The sequence below is a fragment of the Chaetodon auriga genome, chromosome 3 (assembly GCF_051107435.1).
Source record: "Chaetodon auriga isolate fChaAug3 chromosome 3, fChaAug3.hap1, whole genome shotgun sequence".
Taxonomy (NCBI): Eukaryota; Metazoa; Chordata; class Actinopteri; order Chaetodontiformes; family Chaetodontidae; genus Chaetodon; species Chaetodon auriga.
The window spans coordinates 29,774,149-29,795,777 of NC_135076.1; the positions used below are offsets into that span (position 1 = coordinate 29,774,149).

At 46.7% G+C, this 21,629-nt stretch overlaps 2 protein-coding genes across 2 annotated transcripts; both read right to left on the reverse strand.

The window, feature by feature from the left end:
- Positions 1–716: 716 nt before the first annotated feature.
- pdzk1ip1 (PDZK1 interacting protein 1) lies at positions 717–6,172 on the reverse strand. Its single transcript, XM_076727174.1, has 4 exons — positions 6,106–6,172; positions 2,580–2,706; positions 1,857–1,946; positions 717–904 (listed from the first exon to the last, which is right to left on the reverse strand). The coding sequence occupies exons 1-4, from the start codon at positions 6,170–6,172 to the stop codon at positions 832–834; spliced, it is 357 nt and encodes a 118-aa protein (XP_076583289.1). The 3' UTR covers positions 717–831.
- A 1,216-nt stretch (positions 6,173–7,388) lies between these two features.
- nwd1 (NACHT and WD repeat domain containing 1) lies at positions 7,389–18,485 on the reverse strand. The gene is made up of 19 exons (XM_076727195.1): positions 18,398–18,485; positions 17,841–17,926; positions 17,617–17,733; positions 16,762–17,116; positions 15,369–16,680; positions 14,718–14,921; positions 14,473–14,626; positions 14,138–14,255; positions 13,358–13,522; positions 13,032–13,229; positions 12,320–12,442; positions 12,023–12,228; positions 11,548–11,814; positions 10,544–10,634; positions 10,180–10,328; positions 9,258–9,531; positions 8,580–9,133; positions 8,277–8,382; positions 7,389–7,699 (listed from the first exon to the last, which is right to left on the reverse strand). The coding sequence occupies exons 1-19, from the start codon at positions 18,447–18,449 to the stop codon at positions 7,389–7,391; spliced, it is 4,842 nt and encodes a 1,613-aa protein (XP_076583310.1). The 5' UTR covers positions 18,450–18,485.
- Between the last annotated feature and the right edge of the window lie 3,144 nt (positions 18,486–21,629).

The window sequence follows — 21,629 nt, forward strand, 5'->3', positions numbered from 1 at the left end:
CGGAGCACATTCAAACACGGGAACCAATCAAAAACAGCGCTGTCCAATGAATGGAGCCTTTCTGTACCGACACGCTCCACGTGTCTTCTTCTGTCCTGTCTTTGCTCCCTTATTGTCTTTACGAGCTTCCTGTAGGTTTTAGTTCATTTTTAACATCAAAAATCATGTCGGGAAAGCAACATTTGGCACATTTCGACTTTAAATCTTGACACTTTTTCATCAAACAGTTGAAGCTGTAAAGTCTAGTTTCACAAACTGAAGCAGGCTTAATCTGTACAGTCCAGATGATCCTGAAGGAGGCTGCTCACTCCAACCCCCGACGCTCGCCTGTCCCACTTCCGTCACAGACACGTGAACTAACCAGTTTCCTATGAAGTGACACTGACATCGATCAATTATTAATCAAAGGTCAATGTTTCAGTGATCAGTCATGAGAGCCGACAGCAGTTTGTTAGAAACGATAACTTATAAATGAGCTCAGATCAGAGGACAGACAGGCTCCTCCTCACTGACACGTGACTGAAAACACACGGACTGATAAGATTGATCTACTTCACAAAATGATCGGTAATCCATTACAGCTCACATTCTGCTCAGTTAATTCTGCTGCATTTGAAGATGAAAACATGAACAAATCAATCACAGAAAACATTTTATTAGTAAACTGAAGACGGACGTTCATCATGTAAGCTCCGCCCGCCTGGGCCAACAAGTACCACAAAACAAATCACTGCGCCCTTCTCTGCACGAACACGACTCTGCGTGGTGTTTGTGTCCGTCCACACTTGGTGATGACATCATTCAGACAGCCAATAGGATCAGTGCAGTATGTCACATGGGGGTAACTCTGTCGTCAGTGCTTTCAATCACCAGGTTGTTGTAGGCGTTGATGTCGTCTTTGCTCCTGATGGACGGACGGACACACAGACACACATACACAGGGTTACTGTCCATGTCCTTGGGACACATCACGGCTGTTCGCATGTCTGAGCCTCATTGAACGCCTCACTGAGGGAACGCGCTGACAGCTGTCCGATAACGATAATATCTTGTGTGATCAATAATTCAGAAAAGGTCAGATAACTGTGAACATGTACTTTGTTTTTTTTCTCTGAAGGTAAAATGATGCGAAGCTGACAATAACAATCAGTAATTATTTAGTTAATGAGTGACGATCCAGAGAGAAACTAGTGGATTCACTGACTCTGCTGTTCACCTCGTGGACGGTTTCATTGGGTGGGGGTGCTGACGGTGCTGCCCCCTGTTGACACGGGGCAGAACGCAGTTAGCAGTTAGCATTTTTATCAGAACTACTGAACTACTTTGTTTGACATGTTGAAAAGCGTACGACGACGTGTCCGTCACAAAGTTTATCACTTTAAAGTGTCAAAGACTTCAGTCCTGGTTGATTTGGAGACACCTGAGGCTACAGGTGCTAACAAGAAACGCAGCTCAATACTACACGTCTACAGAGCTAACGTTAATAACTAGCAAAGCAGAGCTAACGTTAATAACCTGCCACAGTGGAGCTAATGTTAATTAAGTAGCTGGGGCGGAGGTAATGTTAATAAGTAATAGAGTAAGGCTAACGTTAGCGACTAGCAGGGCGAACATTAATTGCTAGTGGAGTGAAGCTAACAGTAGTAGTAGTAGTAGTACTGAGGTGTTGGTACCTCTACATGTGACGTGGACACGGCGTCAAAGCTCAGACTAACCCGCTGACTCCACATTAACTGCAGTTGTGTCTGAATTCCCTCCATATTTTCTACTTCGTGCACATTTTCTGAAGTATCCAGACTGACAGACGTCACAGCACAGAGTGTGACGTACTGAGCTGCAGGTGGTGCTGACGTTACCTGACCACGTCCAGGGTGGTGCTGTAGGGGTTTCCGTTGGTCATGACCAGCTCGTGGTCTCTCTCCGGCTCCTCCACAGTGCTTCTCCGCCTGCACGCACATGAACGACGACAGGATTGAAATACTTAACATCTTTAAATCCGCTGATTTATTTTCTGGGAGTCAATCATTTTGTTTTGTCGAGAAAATATCAGAAAATTAAGATTTGATCAGATTCATCAGTTGAAATAAACTGACATGAAGCAGGACAAACTCACATCTGGAGAAACGAACAGAATATTTGACTGTTCAATAAATACCGATTCATTTCCTGTCAGGTGAATAATCGATGGATGGATGAAATGTTCTGCACCAGATGTTCTAAACTGGTGTGTGAAAGTAAACTGCAGAGTATCCAGTGACTCCAGCTATCAGATTAATGGAAACCAGCAGAAAATTTACATACTCAAGTAAAATGACCTCAAATTCATTCTAAAGTATTGTACTTAATTCATTAATAATATTTTTTATTTATAGAAACAAGGTAGGAATTAAAATGCAGTTTATAATCAAAGATCAGATTAATTTAATCTTCACTGATTAATTATTGATTCATGTGCAGCCCATCAGCTGATGGACTGAAAGCTGCAGATTGTGTCTCTGCTCTTGTGGTTGGATTTTAAAGATGTGTGTCAACGTTGAACAAAGTAAACATGAACGTGTTAAAAACAGTCTCTGACGGACCTGCTGGGCCCTTCACACCACGCCTTCTTCACCAGGAAGCTGACGAAGGCGAGGAAGAGGAAGATGGAGACGGCGATGATGCCGGTGAGCCACTGAGGCAGCAGACGCTCGCTGATCTGAGTCTGAGCTGCAACAACACACAGATGTCAAAGGTCAGAGCGCTTCAGACAGACGCCTGAACCTCTTTTTAACGTTGGTTTGTTGTTTTAGTCACACAAAGACAAAAAGCTCAAAGTCAATTCGCTGACGGTTAAGTTGACCCTTAAGTTTGTTACGATTCGTTCATTTGGACCAAATCTGGATAAACCTGTTAAACACCTGGGGCCTCATTTATAAAACTTGCTTACGCACAAAACGGGGCTTGGAAGTTGCGTACGCAACTTTCTACGCAAAGGTTGTGATTTATAAAAATAAACTTAGCGTGAGAATGTGCGCACCGGTACGCCAACTTTGATGCTTGCGTATGAACATTTTGGAGACGGGGAAACTGGCGATGCAGATGGTGTGGTGGTGAATTGAAGCCAGATTGATCTCATACATTTAATGTCATCACATATCAGACTTATAGACCCGCGTAATCATAAACACCCAAGTCTGCAGTGTTATAGATGTGTTCCTTTAATGAGCCGTTAGGCCTACACAATATGTATGCACAATATTCATATATCATACTTCCATCTTCAAATGATACAGAGCGGTGGATGGCACTGATGGATTAGTATTAATTGTGACAAGGTGTGCAACAATCATTCAGTTTGCTGAGTAAGCATATAAATAGTGCGGTGACACTCGTGCGTAATGCTGCACAATGGATGCGCTGGCACTGCTGGAAGATCACGCAAATGGTAGGATCAGGATGGAGAGAAGTTTTAGGGACCACGGAGATTCCCTGGCCCATGATGATGACTGGCTAATAAGCCGATTTAGATTCCCTAGAGCGGTGCTGTTGGATCTATGTGCTGAACTGGGCCCAGTGTTAGATAGACCCACTCGCCGGAACCGCGCCATCCCGGTGCATATCCAGGTGCTGACCACTCTGGGGTTTCTGGCGACTGGCTCCTTTCAGTGGGAATTAGCTGACAGGTAAGTGTTTGATATGATTAATATTATATAATGTTACATTGTCTGTCTAAAGCCCCCTTTGGGAATAATTCAGTTAAATTATGTCCTTAGGTCTGGGACATCGCAGCCATCCCTCAGCGCCATAATGCCAGCCGTTTTGGATGGCATAAAAATGACCCGTCGATACATCAGGTTTCCTTACACTGTGGGTGAACAGGCCAACATTAAAAGGCAATTTGCAGCAATGTCCGGTTTCCCAAATGCAATCGGCGCAATTGACTGCACTCACATTGCTATAAGGGCTCAGAGTGAAAATGAATTTGCTTATGTGAATCGAAAAAATGTGCATTCACTCAATGTACAAATTATTTGTACCTCGGACATGATCTTGACGAATGTAGTGGTACGGTGGCCTGGGTCAGCACATGACTCATTCATCTTGACGCACAGTAGTGTAGGGATCTGTAGTTTCTGCCACAGATCGCTCTGTGGCTCTGGAACTATTCACTGCGGTGACGACGTGCCGCCACTCATTTTTTTTAATTATTATTATTTTATTCGTGACGCCACTACCGTGACCACCAAACAAAATATCCTTTCTGGCCTCCACCTCACCCACAAGCACCTCGATTTCAGTCTCCGTAAAATTTCTTTTTCTTTTCTCTGCCATGATCGAACGTAAAATGCCATTGATCAGCAGGTATATTTATATGCAAAGTCATTCATGAGGTACTTTGCATTGACCATTCATGGTAAAATGTGGGTGTGTCGGGGGCGGGATGTGAGGTGAATCCACCTGCGCAATCTTCCAGGTGGAGTGTGATTTATAAAGGGAAAATTGCGTGCAGGTGTGAGTACGCACGTTTTATAAATCCGAATATTTTTTGGCGTACGCCATTTTCAGCTTTTGGGCGTACGCACACTTTTAGTATGGATTCTACGCAATGTTTTATAAATGAGGCCCCTGAACACTTAATCCCTTAAAATACCATTAATGTGCCTGAAATACTCTGAAGTATAAAGTAGCACCAAATGAAGTACCTCAGATAGAGGACATGTTGTCCGGGCTGTGATGAAGACTATGACCTGAACGCTGACACTGACAGAAACTGATGACCGATGTTTCCTGATGCGCTCGTTAGTTTCATCACTAATTAACTTTTCAATAAGTGATGACCATCACTTCACCGCTGCTTGCTTCAGAGCTGCAGTCAGTGAACACATTCACTCATTTCAGGAACCTCACAGTGAAACACAGTGAAGTACAGTGAAGACAGTGAAACACAGCGAAGCACAGTGAAGACAGTGAAGCACAGTAAAGACAGTGAAACACAGTGAAACACAGTGAAGTACAGTGAAGACAGTGAAACACAGTGAAGTACAGTGAAGACAGTGAAACACAGTGAAGTACAGTGAAGACAGTGAAACACAGTAAAGACAGTGAAACACAGTGAAACACAGTGAAACACAGCGAAGCACAGTGAAGACAGTGAAACACAGTGAAACACAGTGAAACACAGTGAAACACAGTAAAGACAGTGAAACACAGTAAAGACAGTGAAACACAGTAAAGACAGTGAAACACAGTGAAACACAGTGAAACACAGTGAAGACAGTGAAACACAGTAAAGACAGTGAAACACAGTGAAGACAGTGAAGACAGTGAAACACAGTAAAGACAGTGAAACACAGTAAAGACAGTGAAACACAGCGAAGACAGTGAAGCACAGTGAAGACAGTGAAACACAGTGAAGTACAGTGAAGACAGTGAAACACAGTAAAGACAGTGAAACACAGTAAAGACAGTGAAACACAGTGAAGACAGTGAAGACAGTGAAACACAGTAAAGACAGTGAAACACAGTAAAGACAGTGAAGCACAGTGAAGACAGTGAAACACAGTGAAGCACAGTGAAGACAGTGAAACACAGTAAAGACAGTGAAACACAGTAAAGACAGTGAAACACAGTGAAGACAGTGAAGACAGTGAAACACAGTAAAGACAGTGAAACACAGTAAAGACAGTGAAGCACAGTGAAGACAGTGAAACACAGTGAAGCACAGTGAAGCACAGTGAAGACAGTGAAGACTTTTCATTTAATCCAAGAAAAGATTTCAAATGTCAAAAAGTCCAATCAGACGTCTTCAAACAGTCCAAAACACAAAGAGACTCAAATCCACTGACGAAAAGCAGAAAAACACTTTTCTAATTAAAGAAGCTTTTCAAACAATGAACCAACAACCTTCTGGAGCTGAAACGTCATCGTCTCCTTTTATTCTTTTTCATTTCCATTCGCTGCTTTGAGCTCAGATGAGTTCACAGTTTTTTGATCATTTATGTCAATAAACTGAATATTTCATAGATGAACGGCTGAGCTGAAAGGACAGTGTGCAGATGAACAGATGCCTCGTAAACACTGGATCACGCGTGTGCTTCTGAGCAGTTTCTGTAGTTCAGCTCGTACCTGTCTGTGCCGACACTGCTGCGACCGTCAGCAGCAAAGATGAAGTCACCGCACGGCGTTTCTCCATCGCTGATTCTCTGATCTGAACCAAGAAAACAAAGTTTGAAAATGGCGATGAAGAAGAAAAATCCCTGAAGCTTCAGACGTCGAGGTAAACCAGCTGAGAGCTCTGTGCTTCAGGTGTTGTTGCTTCTCAGGTGAAGCAGCAGGTCAGTGCAGCTTCGTTAATCTTTAACTCAAACTCACAAAACAAAGTGATTCACAGGGAAAGCTGTTTCCTGCTCCAACCAGGGCTCTGTCTCCTCTCAGGTGGACTTTCGTCTCAGCGTTTCCTCAGAAGTCAACAAAAACACTTTGAGGTTTCCTGTATTTGTTGAAAAAAAAAAAAAGTCTTTTTAATTAAAGTTTGACTGATGTCCTCATTAAAAACAAACGGGAGCAGCTCGTCTCGTGGAGCTCATTAAGTTAACATTAGCTGAAAATGAGTCTTAATAAACCTTTGATGTCTGTTTACAAGACGTTCCTCAACCTGTGACACAAGTAAATGTTTGCATTTACAGAACGCGCTGAATAATTTCCATTCACACACCAACAGCAGCGAGCGCCACGCAGGTCTGAGCCACAGCATTTAATTTATATCTCATTGTGACTTATTATGTCAAACTATGTCATGTCTGCAGGCTTCCTCTCATACTGCAAACAGATCATGGAGGAAGAAAACCCCTCAGAATAATGCAGATATTCATGTCAGGGAGCTCTTGGCCTTGAAGTGAAGGTGGAGAATCGAACACTCACCCTGTGCAGCTCAGCTGTGCTGCGTTTGCTTTTCTGGCCTCGTCTGGAGGAGACGCCGCACAGCTGATCTGCATCTACTCTGGATGCTGCTGCAGGAACAATGAGAGCTCAGGTCGCACTGTTGAGGTGTTGAGATGACACTGGATGATGTTAATGCTGGAGGACACGTGTCATGGCGGCATGAATGTGTTGTTTATGTCCGTGTCAGCTCCATCGTCTGCCAGCAGTCACACTCAGACAGCTGACGGACGTCTTTCGTTGTATCGTAGTAAAACACATTTTCATATTAAAGGACGTTTGCTGTGTATTTACATGTAATCTGTGTAGTTAACGTACATGAAACCTGCTCACAACTGGACAAAACTCATTTCTGAATAAAAATAGATTTTTTTTCATTTGCTTTAGACATCCTCTACAGCCTGGGGGCCCCCGAAGGCCCCCAGAGGTCCCTCAGCAGACCTGTGGGTCCTGGTTTTGCCCCTGCTGTCCTACAGTATGAGGCAGGTGGAGGAGGGCTTGGCTCTGAGCATGTTCATGAGGCTCAGGTTGAACTGGGCCGGGTTGAAGTCCTGGAGGTCGGACGCGGCGCTCTGCCGGCTGTCCCTGCTCTTCTCCCTGGAAGTGACCCGGTACTGGGCCTTGACGTTCCTCAGAGGGTTGTAGTCCGGACTGATGTGGTCCGGACAGCGAAACACCTCTCTGATGACGGCGCCCTGCTGACACAACGCCACGAAGCCGTTCCTGAAGGTCACCATCCTGATGACGGGCGAGTAGACGTACTGAACATACAGCAGGTTTCCTGACAGGAAGCAACACGCAGACGCCGAGGTCATGTGACACACTGAGGCTGAGGAGGATGTTAACAGCACTGTCTTGATAAGAAACATTTGGATTGAAGCCGTGCCAGCTGTGAACATCTCATCTCGTTTGTCTTCAAACCTTCCTGCTTCATTCAAACCTCACTGACATCTGAAACAACTAAAACGCCAAACTCGACCGAACACTTCAGAATAAGAACATCTGATACTGCTGTTTGGTTAATATTTAATGATGAATCATTTCCTCTAAACGTGAGACCATCACAGGCTCAAAGTCAAACTCAGAGGTGAGTCCACGAGCCAGCTGAGCGTCTGCAGGGTTTCCCTGTCCTGTGCGCTCCTGCATGGCCGTCTACAAATACACAGCTCAGATCCAGATCTCTCAGATCCAGATCTCTCAGATCCAGATCTCTCAGATCCACTAATGAGACTGGAAACATGTTGAAAATACAAACCAGATGGTTGGAAAACTTCTTAGAGACTTACGGCTAGAAAACCACGTCATGTGGCTGCTGAGTGACAGAAAAAAGGATGTGGACACCTCAGGACGGGACATACCTGTGGAGACGTCCCAGACTTTGACGGTTCTGTCCTGAGAGCCTGTGAAGACGAACTGGTCGCTGTCAGAGAAAGCAGCAGAGAGGACGCCCTCGAAGAAAAACCCCTGGACATGGACGACGGCAGAGTAAAGTCAGTACGCTTCATTCTAAACCTCCATGTTTAGCTTTTATGGTCTGTGTCTCCACGTTGAACACTCACTTTATACTGAGGTGTGTTTTCAACGTGCAGACTGAAGTACTGAAGTGATGAGTGGAATTTGGAAAATGACCTGCAGTTAAAATGTCTATCACTTGTAAATACCTTGTACTCCATGGTGTGGTCCAGGACCAGCGGGGTCAGAGCCCACAGCCTCTGAACGGCGTCCTCGGAGCCCACCAGAGCGTGAGTCCCCCAGTTACTGGCCGTCACACAGGTCACTCTGCTGCGATGGGGCTCCAGGCCGGAGCTGCTGCCGCTGCTGAAGTCGTGCAGCTTCACCTCCCCGCAGCTCGTCCCGTACAGCAGCCTGCGGTCGGACAGCAGGGCCATGGAGGACAGCGGAGCGTGGAGGAGGGACAGGAGGAACCCAACCAGGGGTCCCTCCACCGTGGGGAAGCGGTCTCTGGTCGTGATCTCGAACAGACACACGGAGTCCTCGTAGGCCACGGCCAGGAGCTTCTCCTGGGGGCTGACGGCCAGGCCGAGCACCCTGGAGAGGCTCTCTGGAGGGGGGATGCAGAGCGTCTCCTGAGGCAGGGCTAACGGGTAGATGAGGACGGTGCCGGTGGTCAGACCGCAGAGCAGCAGCCGTTTGTGCTGAGCTAACTCCAGACAGCAAACCTCAGCAGAGACCGCCAAGCGCTCCGACAGAGAGCCTGCAGGGAGACGCAGGAGGAGTCAGAGCTGAACAGCTGAACGTCCACCTGCTGAAGGTGCTGTGAGACAGTGAGACACCGTCACCTCCGTCAGTGAAAAACCACTCTGGATGAACGTTTTTACCTGTGAGGTTGTTCCAGCTGATGACTTCTGTCTGACTCTGCTGTCGGATGAAGAAAACTCGATCTGCGTCTTTTGTGACGGCGACGTGGGCGCAGCCTGCAGGGATGTGGGCGGCGGGTTTGTGGCGGGCGTCGTACTTCAGGCTCCACAGACGGACGCAGGCGGCGCCCGTCGAGGCTGAAACCACGAAGCCGTTGAACAGAACGACGGCGGTGATGGCGGCGTCCGAACCACACAGAGTGTCCAGCAGAGCGCCGGTGGTCACCGACCAGATCTGACCAAGTTCACACAGAATAACACAAACACATGAAAAGTTTGTGAAGTTTGTTTCTGATTCAACATCTTTGAAAACAAACTTTCATGAAGCCTGTTGACCCCAACAGTATCCTGAAAAATGACCCACAAAATATGCAAATCTACATTCAGAGTCAGTCACATCTCATTATTTATTGATGCTGCCACCACTCCAACAGGCCCTCTCTGATTTTTTATTATTAGTAGTAGTAGTAAATTTTTTGTGGGTCCAGAGTTCATCTTAATGTTACGTGTTGTTTGCCTGCAGCTGCTTTACAGTAAAATCCCTCCAGACTGAAAACCAGAAAGAACCACGAAGACACGACTCCAAGGCCTGAACGCTGCTGGAGGACTTTTACTGCGAAGCAGCTGAACAGAAAGTTCAAAAGGTATGACACTATACGCGTGATTATCAGTCATCATGAGCCAGGAATAAATTTCTGTTAGTGCTAATATTTAGCTAAGTGCTAACTTAGCTGTCACCGTGAAACAGCTGCACAGATTCTTCTCTGAGCTGTTTTTGATGGATCAAACATCTTCTGGATTTAAAAACACCATCTCGTCCTCGTCAGCGTCTACAGTTGACCCTCTAACTCTACCGTCTACATCTTGGTGTGTAGTCTGTTACTCGTATGAGCTGGTCAGCGGCTCCGGAGGCGAGCAGCCTGCAGTCTGAGGAGACGCAGGCGGACAGGACGCTGTCGTCGTGCTGGAGGTCGAGGAATCCGTCCACAGAGTCTCCGTCGATGTTGAAGAGGCTCAGAGTCCGATCGCTGGCTGTGAGGACAGAAACACAGATCAGCTGGACGAGTTCACAAGAAACCTTCATCTGCAAAGAAGGCAGTGACACGTCTGCCTGCAGCCAATCACGTTTGCTCTCTCTTCCTCTCTTGTTCTGGTCTGAAAAAATGCTTAAAACATGAATAAAATCTTAATTCTGCTTTCAGTTTTTCAAATAGGACCACAGAGTCATTGTATACTTTTTATTTTACCTGCTATGAGGATTTTTTCATCTTCAGTCACTGAAAGCAAAGAAGGAAGCAGAGGAAACTCGGCGGCGGTCCGTCGGCCTGTCCTGGAAACCTGCCGACAGGAAGGTGAGTCATGACCTCAGTGACAGAAGTAAAAACACCACGCTGGGTTTTTAATGCTGAGCACTGGCAGGTGATCAGTGAACTGTGAGTCCTGGGCTGCCGCCCCCTGCTGGTTGATGAACTCCATCTCTCTGTGCTGTCCCTCAGCTCACAGGACTGAAGGTTCCACCTCAGTATTTCAATTAAAACAGACACAAAATGATGATATTCGACTGAACGTAAGACGCAGATATAAATTTCTTCACATTTGTAAACGTGTCTTCAAGTATTCCAACAAAGTTTTGGACAGGTGGACTAATCTAAATAACGAGCAGGTAATTAGATTTTACATTTGAGCTGAATTAGATTTTCTAAAACTTTGTTTGAGTTTAACTGACAGACACAGACTGAGTTGTTCCTGCTGACAGGCTGAAGTTTGGGGACAACAGACAGAAACCTGCTGTGAAAACGCTGCTTCGCACTCGACTGCGCAGGTTTTAGTGACATCTAGTGGAGAGTTTGCAGAGGGTTAGGGTAGGGTTAGGGTTAGGTTAGCCTCAAGCCTCCCTACAGCGTCCGCTACAGACACAGAAAACACAAGTCCTCTGCTGAGTCAGCGCTTGGCTTGTCCCTTCTGGGCCACTGTAGGAACACGGTGCAACATGTACTCATTCATTTTCTGATCAATTAGACTAATAAAATAATCAATGAATCATTCCAGTTGTACTTGTAACTGTAATAACTTTTAACTAAAGCTGTGAAATAAAAGTAGTGAAGTAAAAAGTATTTCACATTATTTCCCTGTGAAAGTAGAATACAGCCTGAAAAGACTCAAGTCAAGTACAAGTACCTCAAATCTGTACTGACAGTAAGTACGGTGCTTGAGTAAATGTACTTAGTTACTGGATGGGTGGAGACCTGACCTGATGGAGGAATCCTTCTTTAGAAACCATCAACACTTTTCCATGTTTGGGTAACGTCACCCAGTTGACCAGAGTCAAACGTCTGCGTGAGTTTTCCAGCTGAGCCTCCACAGTCTGAGTCCCGTGGACGGGATGAGACATTCGGACCAGACCAGAATCAGACAGAGACACCACGGATTCCTCCAGAACCCCCAGAACCACGCAGCCTTCGTCACTGCTGCCGCTGAGGAGGACGAGCTCAGCGCCGTCCAGCTTCCACACCTTCACCTGGAACAACAACAGGTTCTGGTCTGAGCACACACCTGTTCAGAAAACTGCAGGGACAAGTAACAGACAAGAAGTTCTACTACATGCAGTAGAAGACAGCAGTAATAGTAGTAAATACAGTGCTTCAAAACAGTAAAAGCAGTAGTAGTACCACCAGTGGCTGAGCAGAGGCAGTGTCAGCAGTGTCAGCAGACTCTGGTCGTAGTACCTGTGTGCTGGTGTAAACAAAGAGCAGCTGACTCTGCTCAGACAGGTGGAGGTGTGCTGATGCAGGGGCGGAGTCAACGGGCACCGCCTCCTGGACACAGAGAAGCTGTTGGCCGTTCTTCAGGCTCCACCTCCTCAGAGAGCCGTCGGCAGCCAATGAGAGACAGTGGGCGGAGCTGTTGATCACTCTGACGCACAGCACTGCACCTACGCAGCAGGAAGTACACAGGAAGTTCTGCTGATGGTCATCATTATGAGCGTTTTTCCCACCACTGCTCTTCGGCCATCCCAGACTCACCTGTGTGTCCCAGCAGTGAGTGTCTGAGCTGCTGATCAGCGAGGCTCCAGACCGCCACCACGCCGTCATCTGACCCTGCAACCAGGAGCTCCGCCTCCACGCCGACGTCAACACAGAGGACACCTGAAGACAGGACGACAGGTGAAACCTGCTGCTACTGCACCTGTCAGGCCTCACTAAACACCTGATCACAGCTCAACACCTGCAGGTCTGTGTGTGGTTTTAAAACAGATGTGTCGGCGCAGGGTGGAACCAAGTACATGTACTCAAGTACTGTACTAGTACAAAGTAAGACTACTGCATACAAAAGATGTGAAAATACACCAGTCCAGCTGGAACGGTTAACTGATTAGTGGACTGACAGAAAATGATCGATCGGCTCTTCTGACGATGGTTTATTGATCTCTGCTGTGGAATCTTTGATGTTTGATCTTCTCACATGTTTGATTTGCTGATCTCAATGATCTGAATGTGTTTGGAGTCATGTGGAGCTTTGGACTGTTGGTCGGACCAAACAAACATGGTGAAGGTGTCACTTTGGGCTCATTGTCACCACATTTCTCACTATTTCCACAACGTTTCCAAACCAACTGATCGATCGATGGATCGATGGAGAACCCGATCAGCTGAAGCTGCGTCTGGTTTGAATTCAGCTCTTCGTCATGTGGATCAGAATAAATCGTTCTCGTGCTTTCATGTTCATTTTTCTGACCTCCCTGCAGTCCAGTCAGCGTGTGTTGTAGCGCCCCCCCTGGCTGCTGCAGGAAGCTGCACTTTGGGACGAGGATCGGCTCCGGACACGTCAGTAACCACTCCTCGCATTGGCTACACAGCCGACCAATCACAGAGGGGAACGGCGTGGCCAAGGAGCAGAGTCTGGCTAACAGCTCCGTGTAGAACAAAGACATGTCTGGAAGAGGAATAAAGGACATTTCCTGTTTATTTTATTCTGCTTTGAATGTTTTGTCCTTTAACCTCACAGACGTCTGAAGGACTCGACGCGTCCACAAAGTTTACTGCTGACAGAGAATCACTGACCCACGTTACCATCCAGGAAATCCAGAGTGGGTTTCATCAGGACCAGAGTGTCTCGGATCAGTCTGGTCTCAGTGCAGTCCATGTACTGGGAGGCCTGGTCCAGGTCCTGGATCACTCGGGACACCCCGCAGACCCTGCTCTTACAGTACAGCCACTCGGCGCTGCCTGAAACACAACGGGACACTGAGCCAACGTCCTGCAGCAGAGACGGAGTCGACCAGGTTCAACTTCAAATGAAGCAAACACAAACCTTCAAATGTCCTTTCTTTCTGTTTCTGTGATCCTGTGCTGCTGCCCAACACTAACCAACACCCATCAATACATGAGAGTGAATGATCGTTCATCAATAATTTGATCTGTGCTGAAATGCATCATCATAAAAAGTGAATATATAATATTAATATATATGAAACTAAATGTTGAGTTCTGTGGATGAAAGTTTAAGATGATCCATAGAAATGAACTGAAACCTGGAAGAAAGTCTAAACACTGATTCTTTGCTGATATTTTTCCAGCCTTTACAGGTGTATTTTCACCTGCTTTCACATTATTTGTGCATCACTGTAATCAATCAGCTCATCAAATATGAACATATATTCATAATATTAAGTTTGATTATGTAAACAAAGCATCAGCTGGTGCTTTCTGATCTGATTCGGTTTCCTCTGACTCTGTTTTGTGGTATGAAAACTGGGTTTGTGTGGGTTTCAGAGGTTTTTCATCTTATCTCTACACATGGAACAAAACCTCGAACATTAAAACAACACTTCCACATCCTACCGATAACTTCCTGCCGCAGCTCGTCCCACAGACCGGCGTGCAGCAGGTGATAGGGCAGCTCCTGGAGCTTCCTGACGTTAGCCAATCCTGGAGCAAACCACAGCGGCTGGGGCGGGGCCTGTGACACCATAGAACCAATCAAAATACCTCCTGAAAAATCACTTTTACAGGTAGGTCACGCTAACGTCTGGACTGGCTAGCACTCGTTTCCATCCTTGGTTGGGTTCAGGCAGAGGACTGATGATTGGCTGGAGTTCAGGTGAGAGAATCACGGCGAGCCAATCATCAGACCTTTCAGTCTGCATCATCCTGACACTCAGAAGAGCTGCTGGTACCTTTCTGTCAGAGAGGAGCAGCGATAGGCCGGGCAGAGCCACCGGCTTCAGTTTCCCCGCCCACTGCCCCCGGAAGTACTCTGCCAGGATCCTGAGGCTCCGCCCCCTCCGCTCTGATGTCAGATACCGAGCCGAAACCGCCTCTGACAGACGCCTGCACGCGCACACACACACACACACACACACTTTACTCAAACATATGACCTTTGACCTGAGTGAGTCTGACCATTGATCTTTTTCTCTACCGGTTGTTGAAGGCGATGGCGGCGACCCCGTCCGTCCAGCGCTCCTCCAGCTGATCCTCGAGGTCCCTTCTGAGTCGAGCCCAGAGGAGGGGGGGCAGCCGGATCAACGAGGGGGTCGGAGGGAGGGAGTACCTGTACACCTCACTGATGACATCATCATCCAGAGACATGACATCACGCAGCTCAGCCTCCAGCAGACCTTCCCTGTGGACTCAGAAGACGTCAGTGAGTTTCATGAATGCTGTCTCGACTGCAGGACTCCGTCTGTCTGTCCTCAGTCTCTGGAGTCGTCTGGTGGAAACAGCTGATCGGTGTTTGGTCAGAAGTAGAAACACCTTTCAATGAAGTGCTTTTTTTTGGAATTGAAGAAATGGAGTTAAGATTTTGTGGCCCGTCTTCATGCTGACCTGTCAGATGCTATTTGTGTTACACCTTCTGTAGGTGAAGAACCCAGCCAATCACATCCCTTCGTTTTAAACTTTATTTGCATAAAGCAGTAATCTCAGCAGCCTGCTACACAAAACAAGAGCCACAATAACCTTCCTGTTCCACTGCAGAGCTAATTAGCATTAGCATACAACATTAACACTGACTCTCTGTTAAGGGACTTGTATACGTTTATCCTCAGAGTGAAGAAGACAAGCCCCTCACCTGGCCAGAGTGATGTATCCTAAGGCCCCGCCCACCAGCCCCTTCCCGTGTTTCTCCTCCAGCGTGAGGAGGAGCTGTGACATCATGGCCTGCGTGTTGGCGCCCAGGCGTATGCCTGTGAGCGGGGTGAAGGACGTCCAGCGTCTGGCTGCAGACAGAATCAGTCTGAGGTGCAGAGGACAGCCGGTGAGCTCGAAGCTCTGCAGCACGGCGCCGCTCTGCTCGGGCGTCAGAGTCCGCTGAGAGGCTCGCAGGTACGACTCCATGATCTGTTTTCCTTCATCACGAGACAAACGCTCCACTTCAAAGACATTTCCCAAAGTCTCCAACTTCAGCCGCAAGTTAGCGAACACCTCGCTGTTGGTATCCATGGAAACCACCAGGTGGACGTTGGGTGGGACATTAGTGGGCAGCCAGTGAAGCTTGTGAGCGCAGTGCTGGTCTGAGACCTGATCCAGAGCATCCAGGATGATGAGCAGAGTGTTCCCCTGCTGGGAAACCTCAGTGAGGACGTTCCTAAAGAACCGGAGCAGCTCTGGGTGACTATTGGCCGTCAGTGGGGAGGGCGGAGCCAAACCACAAGCCAAACAGATCTGGAGGCAGACGCTGCGGAGGACGTGGTCGATGTCAGGTCTCTGAGGATGATCAGCTGACAGCAGCCTGATCACCACCACCGCCCCGGCCTCCAGCACGCTACGCATCTCCTGCGCCAGTCTGCACAGCAGCGCCGTCTTACCCATCCCCGCAGCCCCGTGCACCAGCAGCGGGCTGTGATGGACGTTGGTGGACTCCCACATGGCGCAGCAGAGCTTACCCAGAAGCCCCTCCCTGCCGTAGAGACCTTTGCACAGCTCAGCGCTCATGGCAGCGTGTCGTTCAACCTCTTGGACCACCCAGTCTGAGAATTCCTCCTTGTCTTCCTCAACGCTTCCCCAAGTCTTCCTCCACCTCCCCTCCACCGATGAATCTACGACCGCTCCGATCCTGGCCTTCATCTGTGAGACGAACTGCTCGCAGACGGCGTCCAGGTACTGAGCGTGCTCTTTGCGTTTCGGCTCGATGCTTCCTTTGCTGAGCTCCACACAGTGCAGGTTGAGGATCTTCTGTAACGTGGCGTACAGGCGAGACTTGAGGTCCGTGAGGAGTCCCTGAGCTTCTGCGTCCAGCAGACCGTCTGCAGTCAGGTCCATGTACTTGGCGAGACGTTTGGGACCGTCCCTCACCCTCTGCCGGGGGATCTCTCGGATGAAGAGCAGAGCTGAGGGCTCGCAGTCGTCCTTCCACAAACCCTGCTTGAACTCTCGCTCTGTGACTGTGGACGAGAAGATGAAGACACTCAGATGTCAGAAATGCTTTGGGACACAGAAGACAAACTGCGTGAGACGGCTCTGACCTGACATGAAGAAGTGTTGTTTCTGCTCGGCTGTGATGTCCCCGGCTGCCTCGCCGTCTGTGGCGGCGGAGCGTAGGAGCTGCAACAGTTGAGTCTCTGTGAAACGCCAGGAAAGGACATCGTTGTCGTGCTGCGGCCCGCTCTCAGGTCGGAGGTCGCTGTAGTGGGGGAAGTGAGCCGTGATTGGCTGGAGGACGTAGGTGGGTGGGACAGCATTGTTGTCTTTTAAGAACCACTCATTCAGCTGCTTGATGCCTTGTGGGTTTTTGGACAGTTTGGATAAAATAGCTTCAAACTGCTTCTCTGGGATGAGGCGAGGGAGCGCTCTGTGGCCGTACCTGTTCCCCAGCAGAGCCTTTGGAGGCCAGCCGCAGGAAAATAAAGAGAAGAAGAAGAATGAGCTGATATTCTTTATTACATGCTCCCACTTTTACTTCCACCCCCACTGAAATATCTAATAAATAGATCTCATTCATTACTGGATGGTTTCATAACCGTCACTCTGAGCTGACCGTCCCCTGAAGAGGAACTCTGTGACGTGTGACTCTGGATAATGAGACGAACTGTCCGCAGTGCTTCAGACAGCACCGCACCTTCTGTTTATCATGTAATGTTCACTGTGCTTTATGAAGGATGCTCCCAATGATCGGTGGTGAATTGCATTTCCATGACGGTAAGTTTTCTGTTTATGTTTTCTGTTTTCACAGCAGCTGCAATGAGTGTGCACAGACTGGACACATAAACAAACCAGTCAAAATAAGTTAAAACATACAAACATACATTCTTGAAGCTTCTCACAGAAAACCTTCGATGTTATCTGAGCGAGAGCTGAATCTGAACTGAAGGTCGACTCACGATGAAAGCTGGACCGGCTGAAATCCTCTGACAGCTCCTGATCTCCTGCAGGAAGATCTCACAGGCCTCGTGGTCTCCAGACCAGATGCTCCGGATCCCCCAGCGCAGATCCACTACCTGAACAGGAAGTGACCTCACTGATCAAAGAGCAGGAAAAGCACATGTCTGTCCACACATATACACAGTTTACAGATCTTAAAGTGAGACAGAACTGGCAAAGTGACCTCAAACAGCAGACCCAGACTGCGACAGAAAGCAAGGACTTCTGGGTAAGCTTTCTCCAGCAGGGCCTTCCTCTCACTGCTCATATCTGACCAGAGACACATTCAGAGAACAAGAATCGATGAGTTGATGTGTTGACATGAACAGCAGCAACAGACTGATGGTTCAGGGAGAATCTCAGAGACGTGACGGAGTGAATGTTTTCGCTCTTAGTGAACGTTGTGGCTTCGACTCTGCTGGAGTCATTTCTGCTGTGTGCTTCCTGAAAATCTGAATAGTTAAATGTTACCAAATTAAACATCATTTTTATAGATTCACCTTCTCATCTGACAACTGGACTCATGTGTTTGATAAGTTTATGTTTATTTTCAAGTGTTTTGACTTGATGATTTTAAATGTCACTGTCTGTTATTCTGCAGTCTTTCTATCGCCTTGCTTAAAAAGTGTCATAAAAATATTATAATAATAATTATTATTATTATTCCTGAATAAATCAAACTGCAAACTACTTTTAGTTGATCTCACAGCATCACACAAACATGAGTTAAAGTGCTCTGACCTGTGAATGTGGAGCTGATGAACACTCGGATCATGTTGGAGCTGCTCTTCATCCTCTGAGCTCCATCTGTCCGTCCTCTCAGGGTGTCCTGCAGGCAGGCGTCTCCTCCTCCTCCTCCTCCTCCTGCTCCTGCTGCTGGACGCGTCGCCATCGTTTTCAGCCTAAAAGCTGAGACCACAGTCGTCTTCTTCTGTTTCTGCCTCTTCTTCAGACTGCTCCTGTCGTCTGACCTTCATCCCTCTGCTGCTCTTCAGTCTCGTCATTGGTTGTTTCCCACAGAGAGTTTCCTCCAGGACAACCAGTTTTCCCACCTGACTGCTGCTGTACCTGCGGCGTACCTGTCAGTGTTGTCCTGTAATGTATGTTTGACATTCTGATGTTTTATTCATGATTTACCACAAACCATTATACAATCATTTATTTAATATTGATAAACACACTCTTGTAACACAGCTGAGTAATTACACTGCAGGCTGTAAATATCCCAAAGTTAGCCATCTCTTTTATTGTTTCGCACATTTGAAGTAGTCTAGTAAAATAATGAACTGTGTTGGAGTTCATGCGTGATTTCATTCAGCTGTGACCACCATGGTGGCTTTGCAGCTCCCTGTCATCAGTTTGTTGACTCAGCCGTAGTCTCCGGGTCCAGTTAGCTTGTAAGCTAATAGGTTTAGCCTAAGCTTTACTCAACTGAATCCTGCTGACTACAGGATGTATTGGTGATTGGCTTGTTAGTTCTCAAAATGTAAATCAGACAGATGTTGGGGTGTTAGTAGGTTGATTTCTTCTATTTTGATGTAGCTAGGCTAGCAGTTTCCCTCACTTCCAGTCTGTGTGCTAAGCTAGGCTAAGCACATGCTGGACCTCTCTCTGGACACACAGACATGATTAGCTGAGGCCATTCAAGAGAAGCTGCTGTAAAGAAATCATCTTTCTCTGCGGGTTTCAGTATCTTCACCTTCAGCAGCACAGCAGCTCAGCTCACCTACTCAGTGTTAAACTCACCTGAGTGTTGACTAAGCAGTGCCGGTGGGAGTCAGGGCCACCTGTGGCCACCGCTCACACCTGCAGCTCAGCACTAATTACGCTGAAGATGAAGGCGAGGATGATAATGAGGATAACAAGGCTACAGTAGAACTGAAGAACATCTGCTACACCTGAAGACAGTAACAATCCTCTGATGTCATGTGACGCACAAACACCTCAAACATCATACAGGTGTGTTTTTTCATTAGTTACAGACAAATTCTGTGTCTTACCAAACTAATAAAGGTGAGAGAAAACAGTGTCAGACAGGTGGAAAGTGCTCGAACCCAGAAAGGTCTTCACAAACCACATCTGTGTCCCAAGTCTGTACTACACACTTCAGGGTTTTGTGTCTATGGTGTGTTCACACCGGAAAAGTGACCAAATCAACATCCACTCAAGTTGGACAGCACATGCAAGCTAAACACTTCTGACAACACATTCTGAGGGAAGCAACAGCTAACTCTAACCTGAACCAAACTGTTAGCTGCTACACTGAAGTTAGCTAACCTGAACCATACTGTTAGCTGCTACACTGAAGTTAGCTAACCTGAACCAAACTGTTAGCTGCTACACTGAAGTTAGCTAACCTGAACCATACTGTTAGCTGCTACACTGAAGTTAGCTAACCTGAACCAAACTGTTAGCTGCTACACTGAAGTTAGCTAACCTGAACCAAACTGTTAGCTGCTACACTGAAGTTAGCTAACCTGAACCAAACTGTTAGCTGCTACACTGAAGTTAGCTAACCTGAACCAAACTGTTAGCTGCTAAACTGAAGTTAGCTAACCTGAACCAAACTGTTAGCTGCTAAACTGAAGTTAGCTAACCTGAATCAATGTGTCTTAGCTGCTAAACTGAGCTGTCAGCTAACAAACACATTTACAGGATTTGTAATGTAAAATAAGAAGTGTCATCATTGAAAGGAAAGCACCAGGCAGAAGTAGAAAAGGAAGGGTTGTTTTTCATGATGTTAAATGTGTTCTTGTTCCTGTGAATGTGTTTATTCTGCAGATTTACCTCCAGGCTGTTTTTTTAAAGCAGTGGACCTGCAGTTCTCTCAGGACGTTACATCATTAACTCCACCTGGGAGACACCACCTGGGCACCTGCTGCATACTCCCACCTGTCTGTCTGAAACCTGTCTGTGGACAGTCTGAAGCTCACTGCCTGTATTAATGTGTAGAGATGATAAACAAACACTTTAAGTATATTTAAGTTATAGAAGGACCACATGTATACTTCTCCTTTTCAGACATGCAGTATTTTTTATTGAGAATATGCTGTAAATGCTTTCTGCTCATTTTACTGATTATTGTTTTGCTTTTATTGTTTACATGTTTGAAATAAAATCTATTTAATTGAGAAGTTTTATCACAGCAGCCCTTCGTGGATGTTAGATGAACTGCAGCTCACTGGACATCAGCTGAGGAGGCTGCTGATTGGTTGCTGTTGAACATCAATCACATTTAATTGTTGTACAAAGTCTAAGGCCGCTGTCAGAATCAGAGAACCCAGTGATGGAAAGTAACTAAGTACTGTTACTCAAATACTGTACTTAAGTACAATTTTAAGGAACTTGTAAAAGGGAAGATTTTACAAACACGATGACCTTCTTAATTATAGAGTCACAGATGAAACCAGCGGCTGCTTGTTTGTCTCAGACGTCTCCGAGCTGTTGATGATAAAAATGATCCAATATTTCACTTTCAATCGATGATTAAACTGTGAAATATTATACATATAATATCATATTATAATTGAACTTTCCCATTTATTTTTTCACGACCCCTCAGATTTATCTGGTGACCCTTTGGAGGGCCTCGAGCCCTAGCCTGGGAACCACTGAACTAAACAGGGGTCATATGACAGAATCTGTAAGTGAATGAGTATCTGCATCCTAAAAACCTGAGGATCCAAACTGACCCAGATTCTATGGTCCACATTCTGTAGTCCACCTCAGTTCCAAGTAGAGCCCATGAAAACTACACCTCCCATGAGCATCTGGGCATGCATGTTCTGCTGAAGACTGAGCCTCTTTCAAGGTTCTTATTTCTGTATTTCAGCTCTGATGATTTGGTGTCACTTCAGTTATTATTGGTGGGAAAATGAATAGCACAGTTCTGAGGATTTGTACTCAAGTATTTTCATTGTCTGCTACTTGGTCGTGCTTTGGTCTGTGTTTGTTGTAGAGACTCACTAAATCA

What these genes read in the sequence shown, in the direction of transcription:
- pdzk1ip1 (XM_076727174.1), bottom strand. Translation starts at nt 6,172, where the DNA reads ATGGAGAAACGCCGTGCGGTGACTTCATCTTTGCTGCTGACGGTCGCA. An exon ending in AGCAGTGTCGGCACAGACAG is followed by an intron (nt 2,707 to 6,105) that starts GTACGAGCTGAA and finishes GTGTTGTTGCAG; the next exon opens with CTCAGACTCAGATCAGCGAG. An exon ending in ACCACCCTGGACGTGGTCAG is followed by an intron (nt 905 to 1,856) that starts GTAACGTCAGCA and finishes TCCGTCCATCAG; the next exon opens with GAGCAAAGACGACATCAACG.
- nwd1 (XM_076727195.1), bottom strand. Translation starts at nt 18,449, where the DNA reads ATGAAGAGCAGCTCCAACATGATCCGAGTGTTCATCAGCTCCACATTC. An exon ending in ACAACACTTCTTCATGTCAG is followed by an intron (nt 16,681 to 16,761) that starts GTCAGAGCCGTC and finishes TCTCGTCCACAG; the next exon opens with TCACAGAGCGAGAGTTCAAG. An exon ending in CCGCTGACCAGCTCATACGA is followed by an intron (nt 9,532 to 10,179) that starts GTAACAGACTAC and finishes GAACTTGGTCAG; the next exon opens with ATCTGGTCGGTGACCACCGG.